The sequence below is a fragment of the Kluyveromyces lactis genome, assembly GCF_000002515.2.
Source record: "Kluyveromyces lactis strain NRRL Y-1140 chromosome D complete sequence".
In the NCBI taxonomy this organism is placed as follows: domain Eukaryota; kingdom Fungi; phylum Ascomycota; class Saccharomycetes; order Saccharomycetales; family Saccharomycetaceae; genus Kluyveromyces; species Kluyveromyces lactis.
In genome coordinates, this window is record NC_006040.1 from 920,606 (window position 1) to 946,430 (window position 25,825).

Consider the following 25,825-nt stretch of genomic DNA (forward strand, 5'->3'; position numbering starts at 1 on the left):
GTGAGTGTTATTTAAGAATCTTTATATAAGAAACTCATTATAAACAAAATTCAAGAATTCTTCAAATTCGGTAAATTCTGAGAATCGGGTATCGAACTTGACGACTTGACCCACATCGATGTACTTCATGTGGATGATTGCATTACAGTGATTGGTACTTCTCAACGAAAGTTCTAGTTTCCCCTTCTCAGGTATGTTTATGGTAAAGTCTGTCCTTGGCATTGATAATATCTTATCAAACAAAGCGATTTCCCTTTGTAAAGTTGCAAGCTCTTTGTTCTTGCTAGGTTCATTATCATTCGATGTAATATCGGTATTGGTTGTCATGATTGAATCTTCCTTCTTCTCCAATATAGCATTGTTCACGATCTTTTCAATAAGTTGTGTGTATTTCTTGTGCCTGATCTTGCCAAGAATGGCACGCAAAAGCACAAGGTCCTTTCCGTAACCTTTCGATGATTTAGAAGAATGTGGATTTGGGTTCAATCTCTTCCAAAGCTGTTTCTTATACATTACAACAAGTAGCATATTGAGCATAACTAGAATTAAATTGGCTCTTTTGTCATTGACCTTTGCTGCCTCTTGTTGGTAATTTGAAGTGACTTCCTCATCTAAATTGATTAGCTCGAATTCAATCTTCTCATTTGAAAGCTCAAGTAAGACCTTGTTCTCATTTTCGACCGAGACCCCATATGGTAAAAGTTGTCCAGCCTCCTTCTTCAACTGATGCATCAATTCTTTCTCAAATATAAAGAATCTTAATTTTGCTATCTGTGACTTGATGTCGCTCCGAGAACTCAACAAAAGCTCATTGAGCGAACTCTGACCTGAAAGTAGGTAATCATCTTCTTGTTCAATTTTAGTGAATATCCTGACTCTAACAAACTGTTCTGATGAACCCCTACTGATTCCAACATTGATACCAGAATCAATGATGGGTACTAGTTCTAACTGAGAGCCCTCGGAAGTCGCACGTAAGAGAGCGATACCTTTATCTGCTGAATAACATGATCCAGAGTCATCAAATCCGTATTTTATTCCCAAGGTTCTTCTCCCCGTGTTTTTGTCTTTCATTTTAAACAGCACATCTTTATTGGTGATATTATCTGAGATTTGCTTCCAGTAATGATACTCACTTTCTACAGATTTGGAAAGTATCTGGTAATGCTGTTTTAATAGCCTTTTACAATCTTCTAGACTTCGCAGGTTCCAACCTTTGTGAATGATATCATATGTTAATTTTTCGTGTTCATCCAAAATATCCAAAGGTACTTTATCAGCATTCAAAGAAGCAGGAGGCGCAATCTTCTTCAAGTATGGTGACATTGAACTTATACCTGCAGAAGTTCTCGTTGAACTTAATAATAAGGACACAAACTCAAGAGACAAAGACGATTCATTCAATGCCATATTAACGTGTTCAAGGACATTTTTCTTAATCATCTTAAATTCCTCTAACGTAATTGATTCCTCTTGATTTCCAGAGATTGCTCTTTGAGCATCATTAGCATCTGCTGTTGGTTCACGCTCTTCTGCAAGCTTCGGTGACGATTCTACTGACGGTACGTCCATGTTAACGTCCCCATCTTCATCTTTCATTTCATGTGAATCAGATACGCCTTCATTGACCACAGTGGTAGTTTTTTCATCAACATTCTGAATAGCGCTGTCATCATTATCTTCTTCTTGAATAGCGTTATTACTTTTAGAACTGTTTTCTCGAGAAATTTCCTCGAGGAGTGTCTCTTCATGTATGTCTGCAAATTTGGTACCAGTACCTCTCTGTTGCAACATCAGTGGAATAAACTGCTCAAGCGGCATCTGACCAAAGTACTCATACGGGTTCTGAATTAATGATTTTTGCGACTTTGCATTATCAGCATCGTCAGCTGCAAATACTGTGGCATCTTCATTGTTAACACCTTCGTCACCGTTACCATTAGTCGTTAATGAAGTAGACACCGGAATACTAATTAAATTAGGATCAATTGCCAAGGGTATACCCTTTTCAGGGTCATATTCTGAGAAGCCATCCATTTAACACTCGAATGTACTTCACTTTTGCAGTTCCAAATTTTCGTAGTAATTACTCCTGGTTATATCTTTATATTCAGATTCATCCTTTCACTGTTTTCTATCGAGTATCTTGTTGTCTTTTGTTGAAGTTAACATTGAATTTCATTTTCATGTCAAAGAAAACAGGAACAGAACGGGAAAGAAAAAGACGTAAGTATGGATGGCATCAGAGTACATGCTCAAAGGAAAGCTTGGTGTAAAAGGATTGAGAAGCTTGGCGTTTTTGAAGTACGAATGATTAATTAACTATACAATTTATTTAGTAGTTCACCACACTTTTCACGAACCCTAACTGACTAGATTACATCATCAAGATCTGAATCGAAGTCCGATAGATTCATAGAGTTCAGGTCCATAGTTGTTTCCAAGGACTCATCAGACAATTTCTTTGAATTGTCTTCTTCTCTTGAATCTGGGAACCTCATTCCTGTAACATAGTCCGAATGTAGGTGGTTGACAAATCTAATTCTTTCATCAAACACTTGTTGTGGTTGCTTTGTGCTGTAAACATTCAATAGTTCACTTGTTTCGATATAACCTTCTTCGTGGTTTATCTTAGCTTCAATGACACCATCTCTAATGGCACGAGAAATCATGTATTCCACAGTCTGTTCAGAATCTAGATGTAATTTTAGGCATATGTCCTTCAAAGAAATTTTCTTATACGTTAATGAAATCATTCTAATACCGGTCTTAATGACATTAGATCTCAATCTGACACATAGTTGATAGTTAGAATCTTGAACCAACTCTTTTTTATATTTGGATAAAGATTGTGTGAAAAGGTTCAAATCCCCTAATTTGACAGCCTTTGTAATATGATAATAAGGTAGAAGTGATTTTTCAAGACCCTTTTGGTGGAAAAATGTAAGTTCTGGAATGTCACCCATCAAAAGTTGTATACAACATTGGAGTTTGTTCGCTTGTTGTAAGAAACCTAAACTGTTCTTTGTGTGTGGAGCTTTCCTTAATGCAGAAATAACGTACTCATGACTCTGCGAGTAATCTAATTGGATGGCATGGATCTTGGATAGATAGAAGTAATAACGTGCTTCCAAAGGACTGGAAACGTTATCACCAGATGGGAACTCAACCTTGGAAACAAAGTCCGCTGCTAGTTCAATTTCACCTAATCTCAAATACTGTCTCAAGATACTAGTTATTAAAGTAGCCTTAGTTTCATTATCGTGCTTTAAGGTTGCTGACTTTAAGTATTGCATCATTTCTGCCAATAATGACGAGTCGTTTGGAGTAGACGTTAGTTCGTTAGCTCTGTTGATGTAGAACCATATCTTGGCATTTATCAAATCCAAGTTTCTGTTATTATATTGCTTTAACACTTGAGGAATCACATGTGTCTTGTTGAACTGTTGCAATTCATCAATCCTATTTGAGTCCAATAAGAGCGATTGGACAATGTAATGGACAAATGAATTCACTTCAGATGATACATCCAAACTCGTACCATCTTGCTGCAATTGATACAAACTAGCTGGATACTCTTCTCTAAACTTTACAGCATTTTCTACTTTAGGTCTAGAAGTAGGGTGGATAGTTTTTAATAGATACTTCTTATAAGAAGAATCGTCCGGATACACCAAGTTCACCAAGATTGAAGTATTTTCCACGGTAACGTCATGTCTTAATGCTGCAAAATCTCTCAATGATTTCCATACGTAACGTGAATCCATTGATAATGTACTCTTAGAAACCTGCTTGAGGATTTCAAGAAGTTTATCCACAACGGCATCCTCATTAGAATTGTTATCGACCGCGGCCTCTGGGACCGAATCAATATCCATAGCGTCACTAGACATCGAATATCTTTTTAATTGACAAGCTGGAGTACTCTGTCAGATGTTTTGCAGTCTCTAGAGCGGGTTGTTGCCTTCCCTTTTATGAGTGGCAAACAGTTTATATGATTGTTGTTACGTTTGAACTTTTAAAGGAATCCCAAGTTAACTTTCAAATGGCAATAAAGACGCTGGAGTCGTTGTATACGTAAATATTGAAAAGAACAAGAGACATACGGCAACAACGCCTAAATGCCGGCCTGTAATGCTGCAAGACTCAGTGAAAGATGTGGTTGTCTTACGGATAAAGGTGATTAACATCTTATATTAGGAAAACAGGTACAATATTTGCATTATGGCTTTAAAAAGCGCATATATATAGAATAATAAAAATGCTAAACTATGTACTGCAAAATACCACAGAGACTAATCTTACTATACAAACTTTGAAAATAGCACTCTGTTTGTTAACGATAAGTACTGCTGCTTATCTAGTGATCTGTAAACAGTAAATTGAATGCCTTTTTTGTTTGCAAACTACTGGTCTTTCTTCTCGTTCTTGTATTCGATAGCGATCAATCTTTCGGCCAACGTTGGATGAGAGTAATGATAACTTGAATATAATGGATCAACATTCATAGTAGAAAGATTCTTGATTTGAAGGTTGATCAATGCTCTGGCTAAATGAGGGGCGTAGCCCAATTCCTTAGCGTAAGCATCAGATTGGTATTCATGAGCTCTTGAGACTAAGTTTGTCAAAAATGTAGAAAGACAGTCTAGCGGTTGTAATAAGTCATTGAACAAAAGGAATCCGATGATAATTGGATATTGAGGGGTAATAACCTTGGAGATATCAGATGAGGAACCAGAACCGGCGAAGAATCCAAATGCGTTGTATAATGATTTGTTTTGATAAGCAGCGGTGAAGAGGGAAAATACCAAGAAAATATGAGTTTCACTGAAGGCTAGCATCCGCAACAAATGAGATTTTTGCCAGTGACCAATTTCATGAGCCAAAACAGCAACAATTTCATCGGTGGTAGAATCGTTGACTAAGGTATCATATAAGACAATACGCTTACTGGTAAATGGGAGACCCGTGAAATAAGCGTTAGAATGAGAAGATCTCTTGGAACCATCCACGATGAAAATTTTGTCCAATGGAAATCCTACCTTTTTAGCCAAGTTTTCAATTTCGGTCTTCAACTCGCCATCTTCTAATGGAGTGAATTTGTTGAACAATGGCATGATAAACACTGGGATAATAGTCAAAGCAAGGATTTGAACCACAAGAATGAATAGACAGATGTACCACAAGAAATTGGATGGGAATTTTTCAAAAATCTTTAAGAACAAGTACAATACCGGAGTACCAATGACAGCACCTAGCAGACTGCTCTTAATCATATCAGAGATCCATAACTTAATGGTCAATTTGTTGAAACCAAACTTCTCTTCCAAGACGAAATGTTGGTAATAACTCAATGGCAGACCCATCAAAGCGGACAAATTGGACATGACGGTTAAAAAGTACAAGGATTGGGCAATGGTAGAAGTAGGAAAGAACCTGCTTGGGAAATATTGGGCAAAGCTGTTGCCCAGGTGCCATAGCTTTGGTAAAATATCGAACTTGATGAAGATCAAATTCTGAGCCAAGTTAATGACATTCGATACAATTGAAAACTTAGACTTGGCTCTTGAGTAAGCTTCCGATTTTTGGAACGTCTCATCATCAATTTCACCAACTAGCACGGGAGGCAAATTCTTATTGGATAGAGCCAAATATTGACGGTAAGTCAAATAGGTTTCAAATCCAAATTGCGCCACAGTGAACCCCGTAATAATGGTTTTCCATGGTATGGAAGATGAATCCAGGATATCTTGAAGTATGTCAACAATTCCCATCATTAATATAACTATAATGAGGTGATCAATGCCCTACAATCTATGTTTTCTTCTCGAAGCTAAGTGTTAATTGACCTTTATTTTTAGTTCAATATGCAAAGAAGCAGAAAGGAATATATTTAATGATTCGAATCAAAATTGCCAGATAATCAGCTCCTAACGGTGTTTCTTGCCTAACTTAGTAAAGCCCTGGTAAATAAAGGGGAAATGAAGCACTAGAAGCACACTGTTCGAATAATACCAAGTACTCTAGCCTTCTCTCCTTCTATATTCTTCAAACAAGTCAATGCAGTTCTTTGCGGTTTTGTATTTTCAAATTTTATGCTCACTTAAAGGTCATGATGAGAATTTAGTGCCTGCGAAAATAAAAGGCACACACGTTCAAATGGGCAAATATATCCCTTTGGAACACTCCTGAAGGTTAGCTGACTACTTCAATTGATCAGTGAATCTGGCGAAGAATTCATAACCGTGTGATCTTTATTTCTTATAAATCCAGTTTTGGTGCTGGGCATTTCTATGTAGTACGTTGATTTTTATATATAATGAAACAGACAATCAGTCAGCAGATCTGATCTGATCTGACAACGATAAGGACTCAATCAATTTTGGAGACTCTTTTAGATCCATTAGCCATCTTTTTAGCAATTTTCAACATCTTAGAGAACCAGTGGATATTCAAGAAGTCTAGTGAGACGTTGATACCCAAGATAACGGCAGTCATGTATAATGGGATTTGATCCCACACTTGCCACATCTCGTAGATCAAAATCGCAACAGCGACGAACCCCCATACCAATCTGACGAAGAAAAATACTGAGATCAACAAGAACCCATTCAATACGTTGAACCAGGTAGGAACCACCTGCTTCGAGGATCCACGGGACAATTGGATGATGTACCAATTGATGTTGACAAACGGAGTTGAGGCCTCGAATGACAAGAATCTTCCGATCCATGCTTGGCATACCGGGTGCAAGGTAATGGTCAGAACAGCGAATGCTGCCACAGCGTGGAACAAGAATCCAATACCGAACAATTTGAAGTACCTCAGACAGATATACAGATCCCACATGAAATACCCAATACTAACGGCAGAAACCATGGAAGCATAAGAATTGTAGTAAGTTGCCACATTAAATCCAAAAGGAATCCATAATAACGGCCAGATCAAGTACAGGGAGACAACGCTCTGGATCATAGACACGGTATGAATATCGAAATTAATTTTGTCAGGTTCATCCCTTTCTGTGTAATGCTCTTTGAAGAACCATTCGTTAAGTTTTGGCACCACAAATGGATATAGAATGAATTGATACACCACAAAAGATATCAAGGCTTCATGCAAATGTCTATAGTACAAGTTTTCAGAAGATGGATCAAATGACCAGCTTAGCAATGGATCAGACAACTCTGGTCCCGTGAAGTAACTACTCAATTTCTCAAGCATTAATATTAATTATTAGTAATTACTACTGTCACCGTCTTTCTTACTTATCAGAGCTGGTTTCCTTTCCTTTTCCTCTAAGTAGTAGGTTGCGCCTGTCGTATTTAATACCAAAGTGAGTGAGAAAATGCACCTATATTTATACACTGACACTAACAATTGGAACATGACAAGCTTTCTCATTAAGCAAGCGTTGTCTGATTTGAAAGTATTTCGTAAAACCTTAGAAAAGGTTGAAATTCAACAATATTTAACAGGTTCTCTGTAAATGAAAACCCAATCTCCGATAGTGGTGCCCAGAACATCCGTTGGATTTCAGAGTAGATTCGATTGTATAAACTTCCGGTTACATAGTGCATGTTAGAGTCTGTGTTGGGCCGTATACTCCCTGATTCACTGACCTTATTGTTCGAAAACTTACACATCTTACAGCAGCCTCGGTGTAGATTTAAGGCTCGACTATATCTATTGAAATCTACTACTTACTTCAATTAAGCCGAGAGAGAGAGAGAACTTGCTTTGGTTTCTTTGACTGTTTGATCCACTATAGTGAGTATTATTGTTTTATTTTATAATATCAAGTGCTCTGTAGTTCAAGGTTATTCGTCATGAGCGCACTGGTACGGCACTCACCGTTGATAGGGTTGGGGTTCCTTCAAAGCACCGTTTACCCTAAAAAGGTCACGTGTTATTTTTCGACTTGCATGTGGAAATGTCATTCGAGCATTGGAAAAGTTATTGGTATAAGAACGACGTCGATGAGGACAACGGTACCAACGAGAAGGATCTGTTCAAGCGGTAGATTGTTGTTACAGTTTGGTTCTCGAGCAAGACAGAAGCAGGAAGATCTAGACTACCAGCAAGCAATACTACGTAGAAACATGGCACAACATCCTAAGGTTATTTGTCTTGGTAATCCATTATTGGATATCCAAGTTGACGTTACAGAGTCCTATTTGGCAAAGTACGGTTTGAAGAGCAACGACGCAATCTTGGTAGAAGCTGGTTCTGGTGATGCTAAGTTGAACATTTTCGATGAGATCGTCGAGATGGAAGATGTCAAGTTTGTTGCTGGTGGTGCTGCTCAAAACACCGCTAGAGGTATCGCATATGTATTGGGTAAAGATCAAGTTGGTTACTTCGGTTCTGTTGGTGAGGACAAGTTCTCTGCCAGACTATTGAAGGAAAACGATGCTGCTGGTGTCATCTCTTTGTACCAAGTGCAAAAGGATATCAGCACTGGTAAGTGTGCAGCATTGATCACTGGTCATGATAGATCTTTGGTCACCGACTTGGCTGCTGCCAACCATTTCACTCCAGATCATTTGGACAAGCACTGGGATTTGGTTGAATCTGCTTCTTTGTTCTACATTGGTGGGTTCCACTTGACCGTGTCTCCAGAAGCTATTGTCAAGTTGGGTAAGCACGCTCAAGAAAACAACAAACCTTTCATCTTGAACCTGTCTGCTCCATTCATTCCAGCCTTCTTCAAATCTGCTTTGGAACAAGTCTTGCCATACACTACTTACGTTATTGCCAACGAATCTGAAGCTGCCGCTTACGCTGAATCTTTCGGTGTCGAAGCTGACAAAGAAGACTTAGCAGCAATCGCTAAGCATATTGTCGGTGATTCCAAGACAAGAACCGTTATCTTCACTCACGGTTTGGAACCTACTGTTTCTGTTTCTGCTGAAGGTACCAACACCTACGATGTTGTCCCATTGGACCCTTCCAAGATTGTTGACACTAACGGTGCTGGTGACGCCTTCGCTGGTGGTTTCGTCGCTGGTTTGGCTCAAGGTAAGTCTTTGGAAACTGCCATTGCTCAAGGTCAATGGTTAGCTGCGCTATCTATTCAGGAAGTTGGTCCATCTTACCCAGCTGAAAAGAAGCAATTCCAGGCCTAATCTGTTCACTTATACTGAACGACGCTAATACTTTAACCCAGATATATCCATTTTTTTTTCTTATATATGAATATACTGTGTATTATTTGTACTTCGAATTTGACGTGATCAATTACTTCAATATATTAAAATTAAATGCTAATACTTGATACATTGCTCGACTGGATCGTCTGGTAGTAGTTTGACTGTCGCGTTAGCGCTGTTTTCTTAAGTTCTGTCCTTTCTCTTGGTTCAAGGTTACAAAAACGTCTATTTCTGGATTTATGTCAAAAGACAATTACATTTCAGAAAGAACCTTAAAAGTACATCAACTTAAGATACAGGCTATTACAGACAACTCTATCTTAAGGGTTATCGGTACGGTTGAAAGAGGAGAACACAATTGTAGGGCATACCTCTGCTATTTGGTTTTTTTTGGCTTTCGTGTTGGTTCTAGACTATGAACAGTGAGCCGGGATTATGGCTTAGACTCACTCATCCACTGCATTTGTACGATGGTGTTGAGAAGCTAACTATCCCTTTCATGGCCGGAACTATAACACAGTTAACACTTTGTTTCGTTTTGCTAGGTATATGTGCATCAGATCATCTATGTCCCAATGTGGCTTATTTGACAAAGAGTGGGAATACAAGCAAAGGAGTGATAGCATCTATTCTTTTAGCATGGTGTAATTCATCTCCGGATCTCTTCTCCAACTTGATATCCTGGCTTAATTCAGAGTCACCTGCGACTTTGTCCTTGGGAGAAGTTTTAGGATCGTGCGGGATAATTATATGCATTATCCAAGGGCTGTTGTTCTACTGTATGAAGGAACAATTGGACTTGACCATTGTCCAACGGAATTCGTTGGTGACGGACCTTTTATTTGCATTATTAGCCATGACTTGTGTATTATGGATTGTAGTCGCCAATTCCGTTACTTGGTATGCCTCGTTTATAATGGTTGCCATCTACGTTATGTACGTAGTGTCAAAGATGAAATTGCATGATAGCTTGCAGGGTACTGATGATTCGAACAAAGACAATATCATAGTAGGTAGCGGTCGATTAGAAAATGGGTTCACTATGGACGGTAGCATACGTCCGTCCTTGCTAGAAACGATGGACTTAAATATAGTCATTCAGATGTTGGAGAATGCGAATAATAATACAGAGACGATATCAATGAACACCGTTCGGCCGAACACTTTTATAGGTTTGCAGTCTGGCCACAGTAAGAATAATAACAGACCTATTACGGAACCTAATCAACGTTTGGATTTCATTAGCATTACCGGTCATGAAAGAGCGCCTATTTCTACCGCTCCTTCTCAGAATCCATTCAAGCCGTTCTTCGATGATGTCGAATCCGTCGCAGAGATCCCAGATACATCACCAGAACCACCACTGACATACCATGACACCATAACAAATTCCACCTTGAGGATGATGAATAGTATGCTTTATACGCTTTTTCCTAATCTTAAGAACTGGAGTTTGAAAACTTTACAATCCAAAATAATATCCGTCATATTGTCACCAATGGTAATGATGCTTAGGTTATGTGTTCCACAGTATTCTGAAGAGACCCGTTTTAACTTCCTCATTATTTTACTGCAAGCAATCCTAGCACCCACTGTGGGTATGCTTGTCATTGAGTCTTTAATAGACGGTTCGGTATCCTTATGGTTTTGGTTCATACCTGGAACCCTTGTGATACTATTCCTAGCTGGATTATTTTACTTGAGGTTCAAGAGACTATTATTTTTTGGAACCTCTTTGTACTCGGACTCAAATAGCCAGAATGAAAGTAACGAACTTGTCATCAAAGTTTCGAATTCTATTGGTATCATCAACAGCATTCTTTGCATTTCGCTTTTAGCCAATGTTCTTATTGAAATAATAGAGCTTTACCAAAAACTAACCGGAATATCTAAATCTTTATTGGGGATCACTCTTTTTGCATGGGGCAATTCGATCAGTGACTTGATGTCAAATTTGGCGATGTCTCAGTTATATCACAAACTACCGATAGCAGATTCTCAAAAGTCAGCAGTTGCCACCAGATTTCTATCAATATCACTAAGCGCATGTGTAGGAGGTATGCTACTCAACACGACAATTGGTATTGGACTAAGTTCATTGATTGCAATGATCTTCAGGTTCAGAACAAGCGCTGTCCCAGTCTCATCATCCATCAACATTCAGTTCCTACTGAGCATATCAATTATCTCTTTCACTATCTTTGCATCAATATTCGCTCTCACTCGACATCTAGACCTTATTCAACAGAATGTTAAGAAAGTAGGTCTAGCTTTGTGTTCAACATGGCTAGTAGCAACCTTTATAAACATATTTATAGAGGTGTTTCAGTGAATGAAAAAAAAATAAAGCAAATATACCACTCTGAGCTTAAATGGTTTGCTATAATCAGTAAAGGACCGTCAAAATTGTACTTTACCAGTGTATATGAAGTCTATCTGTCATTATGTTCGGAACATAGATATAATTTTCTCGTATCATAGCAAACTCAAATATTGTCGGTATTCTTGAAATTTAGAATCACAACAACAACTTTACAAACATGACAAGACATAAAGCAGGCAAGAAGGACAAGCAAACAGCGCCATATGAGGTTTTTTTATTGGTTTTCTACCGTTTTGGTAACTGCATGCTCCTTGATAGTTGATGCCGTTGCTGATAACGGTCATGTGGATGCCAGCGTTAGAGTTGAATTGACGAATAATAAAATAGCCGCCGAAGATGATAATAGCAAGTTGGAAGGGGTTTATATTAGCAAAGATTCATATGAGAAAATGGTCTACTTCAGTAAAATTTGTGCCTTGACATATTGTATTTCAACTGGTAGATTAGAAATGGATAAGACATTTTTTGACGGAGGTTGTCCTGCCGATCTTGATTTCTGTTCCAACGAAGAGCTCAATCCGTCCATCAGACGTACTAGAGTTGAATTAATACTAGAGGCAGATGAACAGGAATTAGGAACTGGGTATGTGGCAGTTGACCATGAACGTGAAGTCGTTATGTTGGCCTTTAGAGGATCCAGTACTAGACAAGACTGGTTTAGTGATTTCGAAATATACCCGACACAATATAAACCAATATCTACGAAAGAATATAAGAAATTGGTAGAACGTGGAGAAATTAGCGCATGTCATAATTGTATGATACATAAGGGCTTCTATCGTTTCATTGAAACGTTAAGCAAAGATTTCCTTCAACGAGTGGAAAGAATCTTTAAGAGATATCCAGATTATAACTTGGTTGTTACCGGCCATTCTCTTGGAGCAGCTTTGGCTAGTATCTGTGGAATTGAATTGAAACTTAGAGGGTATAATCCATTAATCTTAACTTATGCTACTCCTAAGATTTTCAATGAAGAGATGAAGCAGTGGGTGAATGATTTGTTTGACACCAAAGCGATTCATGACGAATGTGTCGAAACTGGGGAAGTCAATATGCTTCATGGGTATTTTAGAGTTATTCATTTACAAGATTACATCCCAATGGTTCCCCCAGGATATAAGGCTGCTGGTCTAGAGATTTTTATCACCAAACCTGAATTACCACATGAAATTCATGATTTAGAGTACAGAGCGGTGGGTTCTGGAGCCACTTGGAAAAAAGTGCCGATGAATAAGGATTCCAAATATGCTTTAATGAGCGGTATAGGTCATTGGTTACATATGGATGAACATCGAAAGTATTTCATCTTAATAAATAGTTGCTCTGGATTTTAAAGCGATCTTTCACCGGAATATGCTGATAATTTGCTGCTAAATGTGACTTCCGATTAAAGAGGTGAAGGTTAGAACATATCGAAAATATAGATATATATACATTGCATACTTTAAGTCTGAGTAAAAAAAAAAGCAAGGGCCCAATACTTGACCTTCATTTAATTCTCATAGTCCACTAAACGGTTACTATCGGATCTAACTGAATAGTTTTTATATTTAACTTACATAACGGAAAGAGTTGAACCTTTGCGTTATACCGTAAATCAATATACAAGATAAGAGAGATATCTCAATAGGGACTAAAAACATATGTTGGATCCAGTCCAAAACGATTTTAAATTTGCCTGAAATTTAATAAAAACTTTACATTATTGCAAACTAGGAAAAATCATTCTTGTTATCGACTAAACTTCATGAACAAGGACAGGCTTCGGTGATAACACGTTACATGATGTTGATATTATTAGTACTGAAATAGATCACATTATCTTACATTTCATTATCCTCATAAAACTGTTCGATAAGTTGGAAGTTGAAAGTTGAAAGTCATTAGTATAAAATTTGTTATCCTTAGTATTCATGTGCCGCTATCACATTCCCTACAAAACACCAGAGTCTTTTAAGCTGTTTTCTAAGATAGTTTCCTTGATTGCAGCAAACACTAGTTTGATATTTGAAGTATCAGTCGCTTGAGTGACGTGAGGATATATGTTGAGATTGGCCCTATTCAACTGAACAAATCTCCAAAGAATATATTTGGCAGCTTTATTGATGTCTTTGCCCCCAGTATAATCAGGGAAGTACTTTTCCAAAGGAACGTGACGAAGCTTTTCAGCGAAAATATCGATCTTATTCAAAAATAGAACCACCGAACTTCTTGCAAACCATCTACTGTTTACCACTGAGTCAAAAAGAATCAAAGATTCCTCCAATCTATTTTGTGAATTGTCTTCCAGAAGTGTTTGATCGTATTCGGATAAAGAGACACAAAAGATGATCAATGTCACGTTATCAAAGCAATGAATCCATTTCTTACGTTCTGACCGCTGTCCACCGACATCGAAGAAGTGTAGTTTCAAGTTCTTATCCAAATCTATCATAGTGTCGAAAATACCTGAAGTCTTTTTCCTTGTTCTGATAACATCAGTGATGGTGGGTATATATTTTGGTTCACTGATTCTGTCCAAGTTCTCGTAAAAGTAACTTGCGCTATCCATCAAATAGAAAGAAGATCTATGTTCACTCACGAGTAAGTCTTGAGTTGATTGGAGGTTCCATAGTATTTTAAGTGTCTTTGCTAGATCTGCTGGTAAACAAGGAAGTTTTGTAGGTTGATATTGTTGTGACAAAAGCTCATCTAGATCTGATTCTGATATTTCAGCATCTTCCTCCAACTGAACGTTGAAAGTTCTTCTAGCCTTGGCCAAATCTTTACCAGTTTCAATGATATTATCAAAGATGAAAGGTTTGTATTCCAGTAGCTCCTCTCTGCTGAAACCGTTTTGATGTAATATTTTCAACTGCTGCAAAACGGTAGATTTCCCACTTTCACCTGAACCCAATAATAATACTTTTAATGCATTTACTGTCTCAGATCCACCAGGAGATTGACCCCCTGAAGCATTCACTGTGCCATTCCGTTTTGCCAGATCAGTATCGAAACCATTTACTCCAGAATCGTTCAAAGCCAACGCCTGGCTGATCCCTGTCATAGTTCCAGAGTGGGTCTCTGAATTATTCGACTGATCAAATTGGTTAGACAAAGCCTTGTCACTATTAGTACTATTACCATTAACCCCATTTAAAACTCCGGTATTGATATTGTTGAAATATCTCTTGTTTTCGATATTACTATTATTACTGTCGTGAATGTTTTCGCTGTCATTATTATTATTACCATTTATATTATTACCAATGTTGTTATTATTATTGTTATTATTATCATTATTATTACTATTATTATTATTACCGTTATTTTTATTGTTTGCATTATCGTATTCAGCAGTATTACCTACGCCGTTACTTACAGTACCGTCTTCCGATACAGTACTGATTTTGGTCTTACCACTACTGCTATTATTAATATTCGAAGCAGCATTTACGATAGAACCTTTAGCCTTTTTATTCTTCTTGTCCTGCTTCTTGTCACCAGCTCCTTTCCTAACATCATTCCGCCTGTTAGCATCGTTTGCACCGGGACGATTCACTCTGGGACCCCCATCGTGAGTCGACTCCCGAGAATCCTTTGAGGCACATAAACCCATATCGTCAGCTAACCTTTTTCTTTTCCCAGCACGCTATGCAAATATGGTCGCTCAGCTTTCCTAAATTGGTTGGAAACTTAGTGATTTCTTAGACGTTCTATTTCAGAATATACCAACACCTGTTCTTAGAATTTTCCCTGTCCTTTTCCTTTCGTAAAGTTCTTTCAAATCAAACGTTATATGATTTTTCAATAATGTTAACCTGCTCAAAGAAACGAAAAAAATGGTGAAAACTGGTTTCTACGCTGGTTTGTGAAGGATACGCTGTGGTTAAAATGATGTGATATGCAATCGGTAGACCACTTTGTTGTCGGCTGTCAGACAGAAGTTGGTCGGTATTATATAGGGAGTATTTGAAATATAAGAAAGGGGAACTAGGAATTACTAAGATCCTTATTATTACGAGTTGTTTCAGCTGGAACTGTGCTCCCTTAAATACCATGCTCGTTATGTGGGTAGTTTGAACATGCAAAAAATTGCAAAATATTAATACCTCAGCTATCCATTCCAACTGATGGATTTTCCAAGTGGTTTTCCCTTCTCGTAGAAACTGAATATACACTCTTTACAATTGGGACTGACAAGCCTTTCGAAGAGATGTCAGTTTCTACATGGTGATTAGAAACTCGAGTGGAAAAACTTCTGGAGACACCCAGCATGATCACTGGAGAACAACATTTATGTAAAGAATAAACCTGTAGCCTCGGCTGAATGTACTGTATAGGAGAGAAGACCATTGGAATAGCTCCGTTTGTGTTACTATTAAGAGTAGCTGTAATTGACACATTGAGACAGGAACACTCGTTACCCGAATATTATAAATACATTTGTCACGTGATTTTGCTGGCATCTTCCACAGTATTCTCTCATAGACTTGTGTAAAATGAAGATGAGTAAGGCAGAGATCATCACTGGCTATGATATGGATGGCGGGACGTATTTGTCATATCGCTTATATATATAAAGAGCACCTGGCAAGGCCGATAATATACACAGGTTGTTTGCCACTTGGGATGAGTTTCTCACTTTGATATCGATTTGTGTTATTTGTGTTTTATAGAACTCCAGGTCCGGGACCAAGACTGATCAAGGGCTAAAAGAAGAAATAATACAGTTGATAAACAATGACTAAAGAAGTTGGTATGCTAGATGTCGGCACACACTGTTCGTTTTGTCGACAGACTGATTTCCTACCGTTCCATTGTTCTGCTTGCAACGGTGATTTTTGTGCCAACCATAGATTGAAGGAAGATCATCACTGTGAATCACTGAAGATAGGTAAGAATAGCCGCAGCAGTGTCACAGTTAGTATTCCTGCTGCTGCTGCTGCTGCTGTCACTCCGAAGAAGGACAATGGTGGTAGCTTCTTTCAATCTTTGTTACCTGCCAGAGCACCAGATCGGATAAAGACCATGATGCAAGAGGATAACTCGAAACCACCGGTAGATAACCTAAAATCGAAGCTTTTCAACAGTAAAACCTCCAGTTCTCGTGTAGCTATCGATAAACTACGGCATTTTTTCGCCAAGAACGGTAAATTATTCGAGAGTAAGAAATCTACTACCAAATTTTCTTCTGCCAATAAGCTAATACAAGTCACTAAGATGAAGCGCACTGCAAAGGGAGATGATTCTATCCCTGTCGCAAATAGAATATACGCATGGTGTTACGTGGTGGCGGACTCTTCGGATAAGAAACCCATCGCGAATGAAGTGTTCATAAATAAGATGTGGCCAATTGGAAGAGCTTTGGATTCCTTGGCATCTGTGCTAAACGTGAAAAATTCAAACATCGACCATTCGATATCAACAGATGAGAAGTTATTTTTGTACAAAGGTGATGCTTCTACTCAGCATCTATTACCCTCGAGTGCGCGAGTCAATGCCACCATCCAGGAAGGTGATACTTTATATTTGGTAAGAGGGTTAGGTCGATGATTGCAACGCCGCGTAATGGAATCTGAAGGATAAAATAGCACATTCTTTTGGTCTTTACTTATAGCATAGTTCATGTAGTTTCGTAATTACGTCTTACAGTCAAACACAATGACACTTGTCACGTGACAGATTAAGTTGTCGAAACATTACTGCATCAAGCTACAGACATGGTACCAGCCGAGTGCGTTTCGCCCAAGCTACAAATCCGGGTAATAGCAACTGCGGCAAATATGGACGGTTCTTACATTTGGAAATACCCTGCGGCCGCAGTGATTTCTCACAAAGAACGTAAGTATTAATCTGCCAAAGAGTGGCCCGGTCAAGGTGACTAAACCAAGATAATTTGGTGGCTGGGGATTTTAAGGTAGGCTCTCAATCGACTTTGTACGCTCGAGCATTGTTTCTAGTTGCTTCTGTGCATTATACTGACATCTCAAGAAGACAATTAATACTCGCCGTAATTACACTAGGACTCGTTATGTGACAAATACAATTTCCGAAGTGGTTACCGAGGAAAAAAGCAAACGAAGTGACAACTAAAACTAAATTAAGGGTGCCAACTTCGGTACATCTCAACATTTCAGTATTGCATGATGCTCTGAAATTACAAGGCGATGCCTAATTGGCATTACTGCTGACAATTACATGTGGATTACGTACTTTGCCAAAGACGACAATTATCCGGTGACATGTTGTTTAGGAACATTTAAGTTTGTATAAAAGAGAAGGGCCTGAGAAAAGAGTTTCTTGTCTTTCTAATTGAGTTCCAGGCTAGATTGCAATAACAGTGCAAATATCATTGAGAACAAATTATTTATCTCACAGCAACGCAATTAAGAATAGAACTGAAATACAAATAAAAAAAATGTCTGCAAAGGTTTTATTGACAGGTGCTTCAGGTTTTATTGCGCTGCATGTTTTAGATCAGCTGCTAGCTGCTGGTTATGAAGTCGTTGGTACAGTTCGTTCTGAAGAAAAAGCTGAGCCAATTAAGAAGGAATTGGCTAAGGAACACCCAAATGGTAAGTACCAATTCGAAGTCGTTGTTGATATCGCAGCTCCAAACGCTTTCGATGCTGTTTTCCAAAAGCACACTGACTTGAAATACGTCCTGCACACTGCTTCTCCATTCTCGTTTGGTTTGACAAAGAGCAACGAAGAAAACTACTTGATTCCGGCCACTCACGGTACCAAGTCTGTCCTTGAGTCTATTCAAAAATACGGTAAGAACGTCGAACATGTAATTGTTACATCTTCCTATGCAGCTATCATGCGCTTAGATCATGCCGGTGACCCAAATTTCATTCATGATGAAACTTCTTGGAATCCTATCACCTGGGAAGAAGCTCGTGAAAACTCCGTTACTGCATACATTGCTTCTAAGAAATATGCCGAAAAGTTGGCCTGGGATTTTGTAAAGGACAACAATTCTACATTCAATTTGACTACAGTGAACCCTCCATACGTTTTCGGTCCACAAAAATTCACTTTCGGTTTGGCTAAGTCTTCCTTGAATACCTCTGCTGATATCGTTAATCAAGCCTTGAAGACAACTCCAGAATATGAAGGCCCATTTAACCAGCCAGCTGGTCTTGCTTGTGATGTCCGTGATGTCGCCAAGTTACATGTCTTGCCATTGGGTAAGAAAGAATTCAATGGTCAAAGACTATTCCCGGTCAGTGACACTGGATATGGAATTGAGGAATACGAAAAAGGTAAGTTCAACTTCGAAAAGATCCTACGTATTTTGAACGAAAAGTTGCCTGAATTGAAGGGTAAGATTTCTCCAGGCGGCATCAAGGATAATGAAGCTGAATTAGCGAAATTGGACTACTACAGAAACAAGACTACAACAGATTTGACTAAGCTAACGTTCTACAAGTTTGAAGATACTGTCTATGATGCCACAAAGCAAATCTTAGATTACGAAGCCTCTCAAAAGTAAATATAAGGCTTCCAATGATTTATCATGCCAACTGGCTTTCCCATAAACTTAGACTATAGTTCGCACATAAACTTTATGTAGGTTTTTTAAGACTCTTAACGACCAATCATTCAATTCTTTGTATTTTAAGCCTAGTGTTGTCTTGCGTTAAATTCTTGGATACGTCTATCTTGACGCTGGCATGCCGTGTCAGCCTTCTCTTCGAGCTATACATTATACCAGCCTGTAATTGATTATATTAGCCGCAATTCCTCGAATATAATCCGGGTAACAAAGAACAAATACCAATAAGGGAAACGATTTCCAGATTAGGTAACTCGATGATCATGATCATGCTGCTTCTCTAGACATCGCGCTGTTCCTAATCGGTGAGACACAGTCTGTGATCGTGGAATCGGAAGAAGAAGTTGGATGCATTACTAGATAGTATCTCAATTGGGTAAATCCAAGCACTGTTTTCACGTATGTCTTTCAGTATCTTCAACTATTGCATCTCGGTTAAAATCTAGACGATTAATTGGTGTCTACCGTGATTACTGTCATGTGCTCGAGGCCATTATGACAAATGTACTTTTGTAGATATTATCGTTGTAAAAAGCGGACGGAGAGTAACGGGTTCCTGCACCTCATCACTTAAGTATCTCAGAGTGCTTGGACATCGCTATGTAATGTCTTGCTGCTTTTACTGCTTGTAAATACATTTAGATTACGTTCTTTATCAGGAAAGTCGAGATTAAGGAAGACAAGGTCGTGCAAAAGAAATGAAGAAAGATCTTTATTCTTAGGAAGAAGTCAGTGATAGTCTTTGAGGAACATTTGAATTTGGATATAAAAAAAAAGGGTTCCAGAGAGAACTTTCCTTTCTTACAGTTTAGCTCCTAATTGGTCTCTATATGGGATATTAAGTTTACGGTAATACTAAGAGCTAGGTATCTATCCCAGTGACTACTCAATTGATAACATAATTGAAATAAGAAAGATGTCTGCTAAAGTTTTATTGACAGGTGCGTCAGGTTTCATAGCGTTGCATGTTTTAGATCAGCTGCTAGCTGCTGGTTATGAAGTCGTTGGTACAGTTCGTTCTGAAGAAAAAGCTGAGCCAATTAAGAAGGAATTGGCTAAGGAACACCCAAATGGTAAGTACCAATTCGAAGTCGTTGTTGATATCGCAGCTCCAAACGCTTTCGATGCTGTTTTCCAAAAGCACACTGACTTGAAATACGTCCTGCACACTGCTTCTCCATTCTCGTTTGGTTTGACAAAGAGCAACGAAGAAAACTACTTGATTCCGGCCACTCACGGTACCAAGTCTGTCCTTGAGTCTATTCAAAAATACGGTAAGAACGTCGAACATGTAGTAGTTACTTCTTCCTTTGCAGCCATTGTACACAGACACCGCTCTGGTGACCCAACTTTCATCAATGATGAAACTACTTGGAACCCGGTCATTTGGGAAGACGCTCGTGAAGATGCCGCTACTTCATATGTTGCTTCTAAGAAATATGCCGAAAAGTTGGCCTGGGATTTCGTGAAGGACAACAATTCTACATTCAATTTGACTACAGTGAACCCTCCATACGTTTTCGGTCCACAAAAATTCACTTTCGGTTTAGCTAGGGCTTCCTTAAACACCTCTGCTGACTTCGTCAACAAGGCCTTGAAGACAACTCCAGAATATGAAGGCCCATTTAACCAGCCAGCTGGTGTTGCTTGTGATGTCCGTGATGTCGCCAAGTTACATGTCTTGCCATTGGGTAAGAAAGAATTCAATGGTCAAAGACTATTCCCGGTCAGTGACACTGGATATGGAATTGAGGAATACGAAAAAGGTAAGTTCAACTTCGAAAAGATCCTACGTATTTTGAACGAAAAGTTGCCTGAATTGAAGGGTAAGATCTCTCCAGGCGGCATCAAGGATAATGAAGCTGAATTATCGAAATTGACCTACTACAGAAATAAGATCACCACGGATTCAACCAAGCTAACGTTCTATAAGCTTGAAGATACTATCTATGATGCGGCAAAGCAAATCTTGGATTATGAAGCTTCTCAAAAATAAGTTTAGGGCTTATTCAATAATATGTCATGCCGAATGAGTTTCTCATAAACTTGAACTATAGTTTTGCACATAGCGTTTATAAAGTTTTAAGCTTTTTCAATGTATCTCGGGCTATGCTCTTACATTTTAGATCGACGTTGGTGGCCAGGTCATACCTCAAACTTAAATCTTACAAGAGTTTAATTTAATTTTACTATAGTTTACATATTCAGATGGAACGTCTTTTATGGATCTACATTATCTTTACCAGTGCTCTGTTATGAACGTCAACTTACATGCAGCCAAAACCTATTGGGCATATCAGCAAGGCAAATATGAGGACAAAATGACTGTCGATAAGAACAGAAATAGGTAAAAGGAAAAAAAAGAGGATTATTAACTGATAGTGAGTATCAGCATTCTGATAAAAGATCAAATTTGTTTTCATACCGTTTGGATTTTCTCATAGTTCGTGATATATTCGATTGAATTCATGGTATATTCCAACTTTATAACATGTTTGAATGTATGAGGTAAAACCTAAAACAATGGTTGGAACATCTTTCAAAGAAGTGCAAAATGATCCTTCTTTCCTTCGATCAACACAGAGACATACATAAACACAAAAAATAAAAAGGTGTTTCATCTTTTTTTGATTTGACATTAATGAGGGTTGGGATGAAAGGATAATAATGGCATTTATTCGACGTGGTCTCTTAGACTGTTGTTGTTGTTGTTGTTGTTTTTCTGATTGATTCTTGTCAACTATGGCAAAGAGTGGTAGGTAACAAAAGAAATGCTAACAACAGCCAAGCTTGCTGAAAAATCCCTTTTCTGAATTGGAATCTGCCACTTGGACTTTACCGTTTTGTGGTTGATTCTGTTGAAATTGATACTGTGGTTGTTGTTGACGATTTTGTGAGAATTGTTGTTGTGAAGTATCATTGTTTGGTGACTTTTGAGCTTTCTGTTGCGTTGGTTGTGGTTGTTGAGCGTAACGTTGTTGGACTTGCTGCTTGTAAGCTTCGTATGACATAGGGTCCAGCCTTTGTTGTGTGTGTTGTTGATATTGTTGTTGAGACATGATCTGTTGTGGTTGTTGAGGGGCATTGCTAACACCTTGAGTTAAATCGGTTCCACCAGGTAATGGGGAATGTGATTGTAAGGGAACGTTTGATCCGTTCAAATTGTTTACCGCTAATGGAACTTGGTTAAACTTATTTCTATGTCTCTTACTCTTTTCATTCGGAGGAGTTGGGTGACCATATCCGTGCAAGTTAGGTTTCTTGTTAATGGCCAGATCCCAACCACGACCACCGTTTAATTTCATCCAATCGTATTCTCCGTCCAATTTCTGTCCTAATTCATCCAATACTGACAATAATAGTTTACGGTAACCTTCATAATCCGGAGTCTCTTCGAAACCCAAGTTTCTTACAATTTCCAAATAACGACCAAATTGAACTGGTAACCCTTGTGATAAATCGTACACGTTTGTTGATCTCTTTTTTTCACCAATCTTTTCATATTTCAACTTATTATTAGCTGCTTTTAACCCTTGCCATGGTAATTGACCTCTTAGGAAATAGAAAAATACGTGTCCCAATGCTTCCATATCGTCTCTTCTACTTTGTTCACGACCCAGATGTGTGTTGATAGACATGTAACGAGCGGTACCACTGAGCGATTTCTTTTCACGGTATGGGATATGCTGTTTTGTCTTTGGATCACGATACAATTTCGCCATACCGAAATCGATCAAATGGACCATATTAGCATCCGGTTGATTTGGTCTACCAATTAAAAAGTTATCCGGTTTTATATCACGGTATATCAAATCATGATCATGTAACTCTTCAATCAACGTAATCATTTGTATAGCAACATGAACCACGGTCTTGATAGAGAATCTACGGCCGCACCAATCGAAAAGATCTTCTAAAGATGGACCCAAAAGATCAATGACTAAAATGTTGTGCAACCCTTCTTGACCAAAATAATACGCCTGAGGGATACCTTCGGATCCGCTTAAAATCTTATACGTCCTGTACTCGTCCTTCAACTGAGGTGCATCAGTCTTTCTTGGTTCGAACTTAATTGCTACTGGGACGTTGTTAATCATATTTACACCTTCAAACAAAACACCAAACGAACCTTCACCGATTTTCTTGCCAATCTTATAATGCAACCCGACAATTGTCGAATCGTCTCTTGTGCTCGTGCTAGAAGCACTGGATTGCAATCCAGTAGCACCATTAGCAAGACCGTTCAAAACATTGTTTCCGGATGGTTGCATTCCGTGCTGCCCTGATCCATGCAGCACCTGAGTCGAATGATGGTTATTCATCTTTCTGTCCGTATTAACTAATGCTGCTGTCGTCGTCACCTTAGGTCCCGCTGTAATACTCATGCAATTTTCGAGGAAAAGATTTCAACACAAAAAAACTACCAGGTGAGAGAGCTTATTAGAGTGGATTAACAGAAAAGACTAATTAATTGGTCCAATCTTTCTTGTGAAAACGAAAAATAAATAAACCACTACCGAAAACTAGAAAAACGTACAATAGCGCTTTTTTTCGATTCCCCTGTTATTTCGCAGAAGACACAGCTAACTCTTTGACTCAGTCAGTCACTGTCTCTTTAACAACAGAACAAAACACGGTTTTGTGATCTCAACAAGTTTGTGTGTTTGTTAAGTTCAAATCAAAACTTTTTGACTAAAAATGTGGTTAGCCAAAAAAACCAAAAAAAAAAAAAAAAAAGAAGTAAAAAACCAGTGAAACTGGTGAAAATACGACTATTATAGTAAGATGATGATGGTTAATGTGGGTAATAATAGCACAGAAACCGGTTAAAGAATTCTCCACCGAGTAAAGAAAAAATAATTATGACGCTAGAGAGTTAAGATTTTTTGGAAACAGCGACTAGGAAAACAAAAAGCCTGGGTTAAGGCAATTGTTCCTCAATTGACCTCTCGGTACGAGGGGAAATGGAAGGGGATTTGCAAGTGATTTCTATTTTCTATCCGCGCATAGCAGTTTTTTCGTTTTTTTCGGTTGTTTTTCACATTTTGTTTTGTTTATTGGACTATGTACTGTGAATCGTAAACAAAAGATCCAATTCTTACTGTAAACTGTAGTACTAAAATGGTGGCTAGGGTAACAAGAGGAGGGACGGTCTCATAAGTTTAGTAAGAGATGAGACGGGATATCCCTGAATGGGCTGGTAATTAGTTAGCAAATTTTTGGGTTATGTTTGAATTAAATTAATGTCTCTCTAATTGATTATATACATATAGATAGACCATGATGATGACTGGTTTATTATTTCAGGGTTTGTTTCTTGTTTATTTCACGGTTTTCGTGTGAGTTCCGGGTAATGTTGTCATCCACGTGACGTGTGAGAGTGTATTTGTATCATAGGACGCTCTTACTCTTGCGGGTTAGCGAACTACGACGGTGGTTGTGGTGCGAAATTTCTTCCTGTTCTTCGTGCTCTTCGTCACTGCTTTCGTCGAACATATCCTCGTCGATACTCCCATCGCGTAGCCAGAATTTATCAGCCAACTGTTCAAGCCGTAGTTTTCTCTCTTGATCCACGGTTTTCACGCTGTCGTCGAAAATACAGTCGTTCAAATAGTTGTTATAGTTAGAGAAAACCATAGCTTGGTTTAGTGAGTGTCTTCTAGGATCCTGCCCTTCAGATACCACCGATACGGAAGGATGATTGGTACTTGGGTTTATACGACGAATGGAATGGAATAGATTAGGCAGGGAAAATCTGTGCGACGATGCCTTATGGTGATGGTCAGAAGCGGAACTAATCGATGCAGCGCGACGCTCATTGTCATCCAGAGTGGTAGTGATGTGTCCGGTGACGATGGAACGATCGATGGTTGGACGTCTTGAGGATGCCACGGTCGAGCTGCCAGTGTTGGAGGCAGAAGTGTAATCACGTGACCATTGTGTTGAATTATTTCTCACTGCTGCTGACACGTCGGGAGTCTGATCCAACAACGTAGTAGCAGTGGATCTGGAGAACAGTGTCTCGTCATCGCCGTTGGTGTTGATGGATAACAATTCGTCATCATCGAAACCTCTTGGGGTGGTATAATTATCACCCTGTTGGCTTTCTAAATCAGGCATTCTTTGTAAAGGGTCCTCTTCAGCTGCGGATCCGGAATCAAACTGGAACATTAGATCTTCGTGAGATGCCATTTGACAGATGTTAAGCTTTTCTCTCTGTGTATTCGCACTCTCCTCCTGTTAGCTAAGAGAATATAAAAGGTGATTTGCTATTTGATCTTACCAAATACATACTTAACTTATATATACATATATATAGGCACGTTATTATCCAAGTGAAGTAAAATTAGAATTTATGAAATATAATACATTAATGACACCACATGCCAGCGGAAATCACCTCCTCTATCTCTGATAAGGAAATCTGCTTGAGGAACAAGGTGAGATTTCCTTTCGCAAAAAGATAGGCATGCTGTCTCCACGGCACTGTGGAAATTTCCATTACAAAAATGAACGGATAACCAAAATTGAATCATCTTTAGGCTGAACCCTTTCAGCCCATTAATTCTGATTGCACGTGCTTCGGCAAATGTCAATGGTCATATAGGAATTTTATTAATTTGGTGTAATTAATATCAATCCTGCGCTGCAACGATTTCTGGCATTCCTCACAGCCGCATGTTGAGGCAGCACGCACGGGTTCTCTCAATTTTTTATTATTTTTTTAAATTGGATTTGGCCACGAGG

The 25,825-nt window shown here is 38.6% G+C and overlaps 13 protein-coding genes across 13 annotated transcripts; 6 read left to right on the top strand and 7 right to left on the bottom strand.

The window, feature by feature from the left end:
- Positions 1–21: 21 nt before the first annotated feature.
- Positions 22–2,037, bottom strand: SRB4 (Srb4p; the record flags this gene model as incomplete). Its single annotated transcript, XM_453543.1, has 1 exon — positions 22–2,037. One exon carries the CDS (start codon positions 2,035–2,037, stop codon positions 22–24), a length of 2,016 nt encoding a protein of 671 aa, XP_453543.1.
- Positions 2,038–2,372: 335 nt separating this feature from the next.
- RPN3 (proteasome regulatory particle lid subunit RPN3) lies at positions 2,373–3,893 on the bottom strand (the record flags this gene model as incomplete). The annotated part of the gene is made up of 1 exon (XM_453544.1): positions 2,373–3,893. The coding sequence occupies one exon, from the start codon at positions 3,891–3,893 to the stop codon at positions 2,373–2,375; it is 1,521 nt and encodes a 506-aa protein (XP_453544.1).
- Positions 3,894–4,406: 513 nt separating this feature from the next.
- On the bottom strand, positions 4,407–5,777 carry STE24 (zinc metalloprotease; the record flags this gene model as incomplete). Its single annotated transcript, XM_453545.1, has 1 exon — positions 4,407–5,777. The coding sequence occupies one exon, from the start codon at positions 5,775–5,777 to the stop codon at positions 4,407–4,409; it is 1,371 nt and encodes a 456-aa protein (XP_453545.1).
- Positions 5,778–6,372: 595 nt separating this feature from the next.
- TDA4 (Tda4p) lies at positions 6,373–7,224 on the bottom strand (the record flags this gene model as incomplete). Its single annotated transcript, XM_453546.1, has 1 exon — positions 6,373–7,224. The coding sequence occupies one exon, from the start codon at positions 7,222–7,224 to the stop codon at positions 6,373–6,375; it is 852 nt and encodes a 283-aa protein (XP_453546.1).
- Positions 7,225–7,829: 605 nt separating this feature from the next.
- Positions 7,830–9,128, top strand: ADO1 (adenosine kinase; the record flags this gene model as incomplete). Its single annotated transcript, XM_453547.1, has 1 exon — positions 7,830–9,128. The coding sequence occupies one exon, from the start codon at positions 7,830–7,832 to the stop codon at positions 9,126–9,128; it is 1,299 nt and encodes a 432-aa protein (XP_453547.1).
- Positions 9,129–9,567: 439 nt separating this feature from the next.
- Positions 9,568–11,484, top strand: ECM27 (Ecm27p; the record flags this gene model as incomplete). Its single annotated transcript, XM_453548.1, has 1 exon — positions 9,568–11,484. The coding sequence occupies one exon, from the start codon at positions 9,568–9,570 to the stop codon at positions 11,482–11,484; it is 1,917 nt and encodes a 638-aa protein (XP_453548.1).
- A 254-nt stretch (positions 11,485–11,738) lies between these two features.
- On the top strand, positions 11,739–12,869 carry LIH1 (putative lipase; the record flags this gene model as incomplete). The annotated part of the gene is made up of 1 exon (XM_453549.1): positions 11,739–12,869. The coding sequence occupies one exon, from the start codon at positions 11,739–11,741 to the stop codon at positions 12,867–12,869; it is 1,131 nt and encodes a 376-aa protein (XP_453549.1).
- Positions 12,870–13,468: 599 nt separating this feature from the next.
- Positions 13,469–15,133, bottom strand: GPA2 (guanine nucleotide-binding protein subunit alpha; the record flags this gene model as incomplete). The annotated part of the gene is made up of 1 exon (XM_453550.1): positions 13,469–15,133. The coding sequence occupies one exon, from the start codon at positions 15,131–15,133 to the stop codon at positions 13,469–13,471; it is 1,665 nt and encodes a 554-aa protein (XP_453550.1).
- Positions 15,134–16,257: 1,124 nt separating this feature from the next.
- CUZ1 (Cuz1p) lies at positions 16,258–17,070 on the top strand (the record flags this gene model as incomplete). Its single annotated transcript, XM_453551.1, has 1 exon — positions 16,258–17,070. One exon carries the CDS (start codon positions 16,258–16,260, stop codon positions 17,068–17,070), a length of 813 nt encoding a protein of 270 aa, XP_453551.1.
- An 865-nt stretch (positions 17,071–17,935) lies between these two features.
- Positions 17,936–19,015, top strand: KLLA0_D11000g (SDR family oxidoreductase; the record flags this gene model as incomplete). Its single annotated transcript, XM_453552.1, has 1 exon — positions 17,936–19,015. The coding sequence occupies one exon, from the start codon at positions 17,936–17,938 to the stop codon at positions 19,013–19,015; it is 1,080 nt and encodes a 359-aa protein (XP_453552.1).
- Positions 19,016–19,994: 979 nt separating this feature from the next.
- On the top strand, positions 19,995–21,074 carry KLLA0_D11022g (SDR family oxidoreductase; the record flags this gene model as incomplete). Its single annotated transcript, XM_453553.1, has 1 exon — positions 19,995–21,074. The coding sequence occupies one exon, from the start codon at positions 19,995–19,997 to the stop codon at positions 21,072–21,074; it is 1,080 nt and encodes a 359-aa protein (XP_453553.1).
- Positions 21,075–21,852: 778 nt separating this feature from the next.
- KLLA0_D11044g (casein kinase I homolog) lies at positions 21,853–23,463 on the bottom strand (the record flags this gene model as incomplete). The annotated part of the gene is made up of 1 exon (XM_453554.1): positions 21,853–23,463. The coding sequence occupies one exon, from the start codon at positions 23,461–23,463 to the stop codon at positions 21,853–21,855; it is 1,611 nt and encodes a 536-aa protein (XP_453554.1).
- A 1,006-nt stretch (positions 23,464–24,469) lies between these two features.
- SPL2 (Spl2p) lies at positions 24,470–25,270 on the bottom strand (the record flags this gene model as incomplete). Its single annotated transcript, XM_453555.1, has 1 exon — positions 24,470–25,270. The coding sequence occupies one exon, from the start codon at positions 25,268–25,270 to the stop codon at positions 24,470–24,472; it is 801 nt and encodes a 266-aa protein (XP_453555.1).
- Between the last annotated feature and the right edge of the window lie 555 nt (positions 25,271–25,825).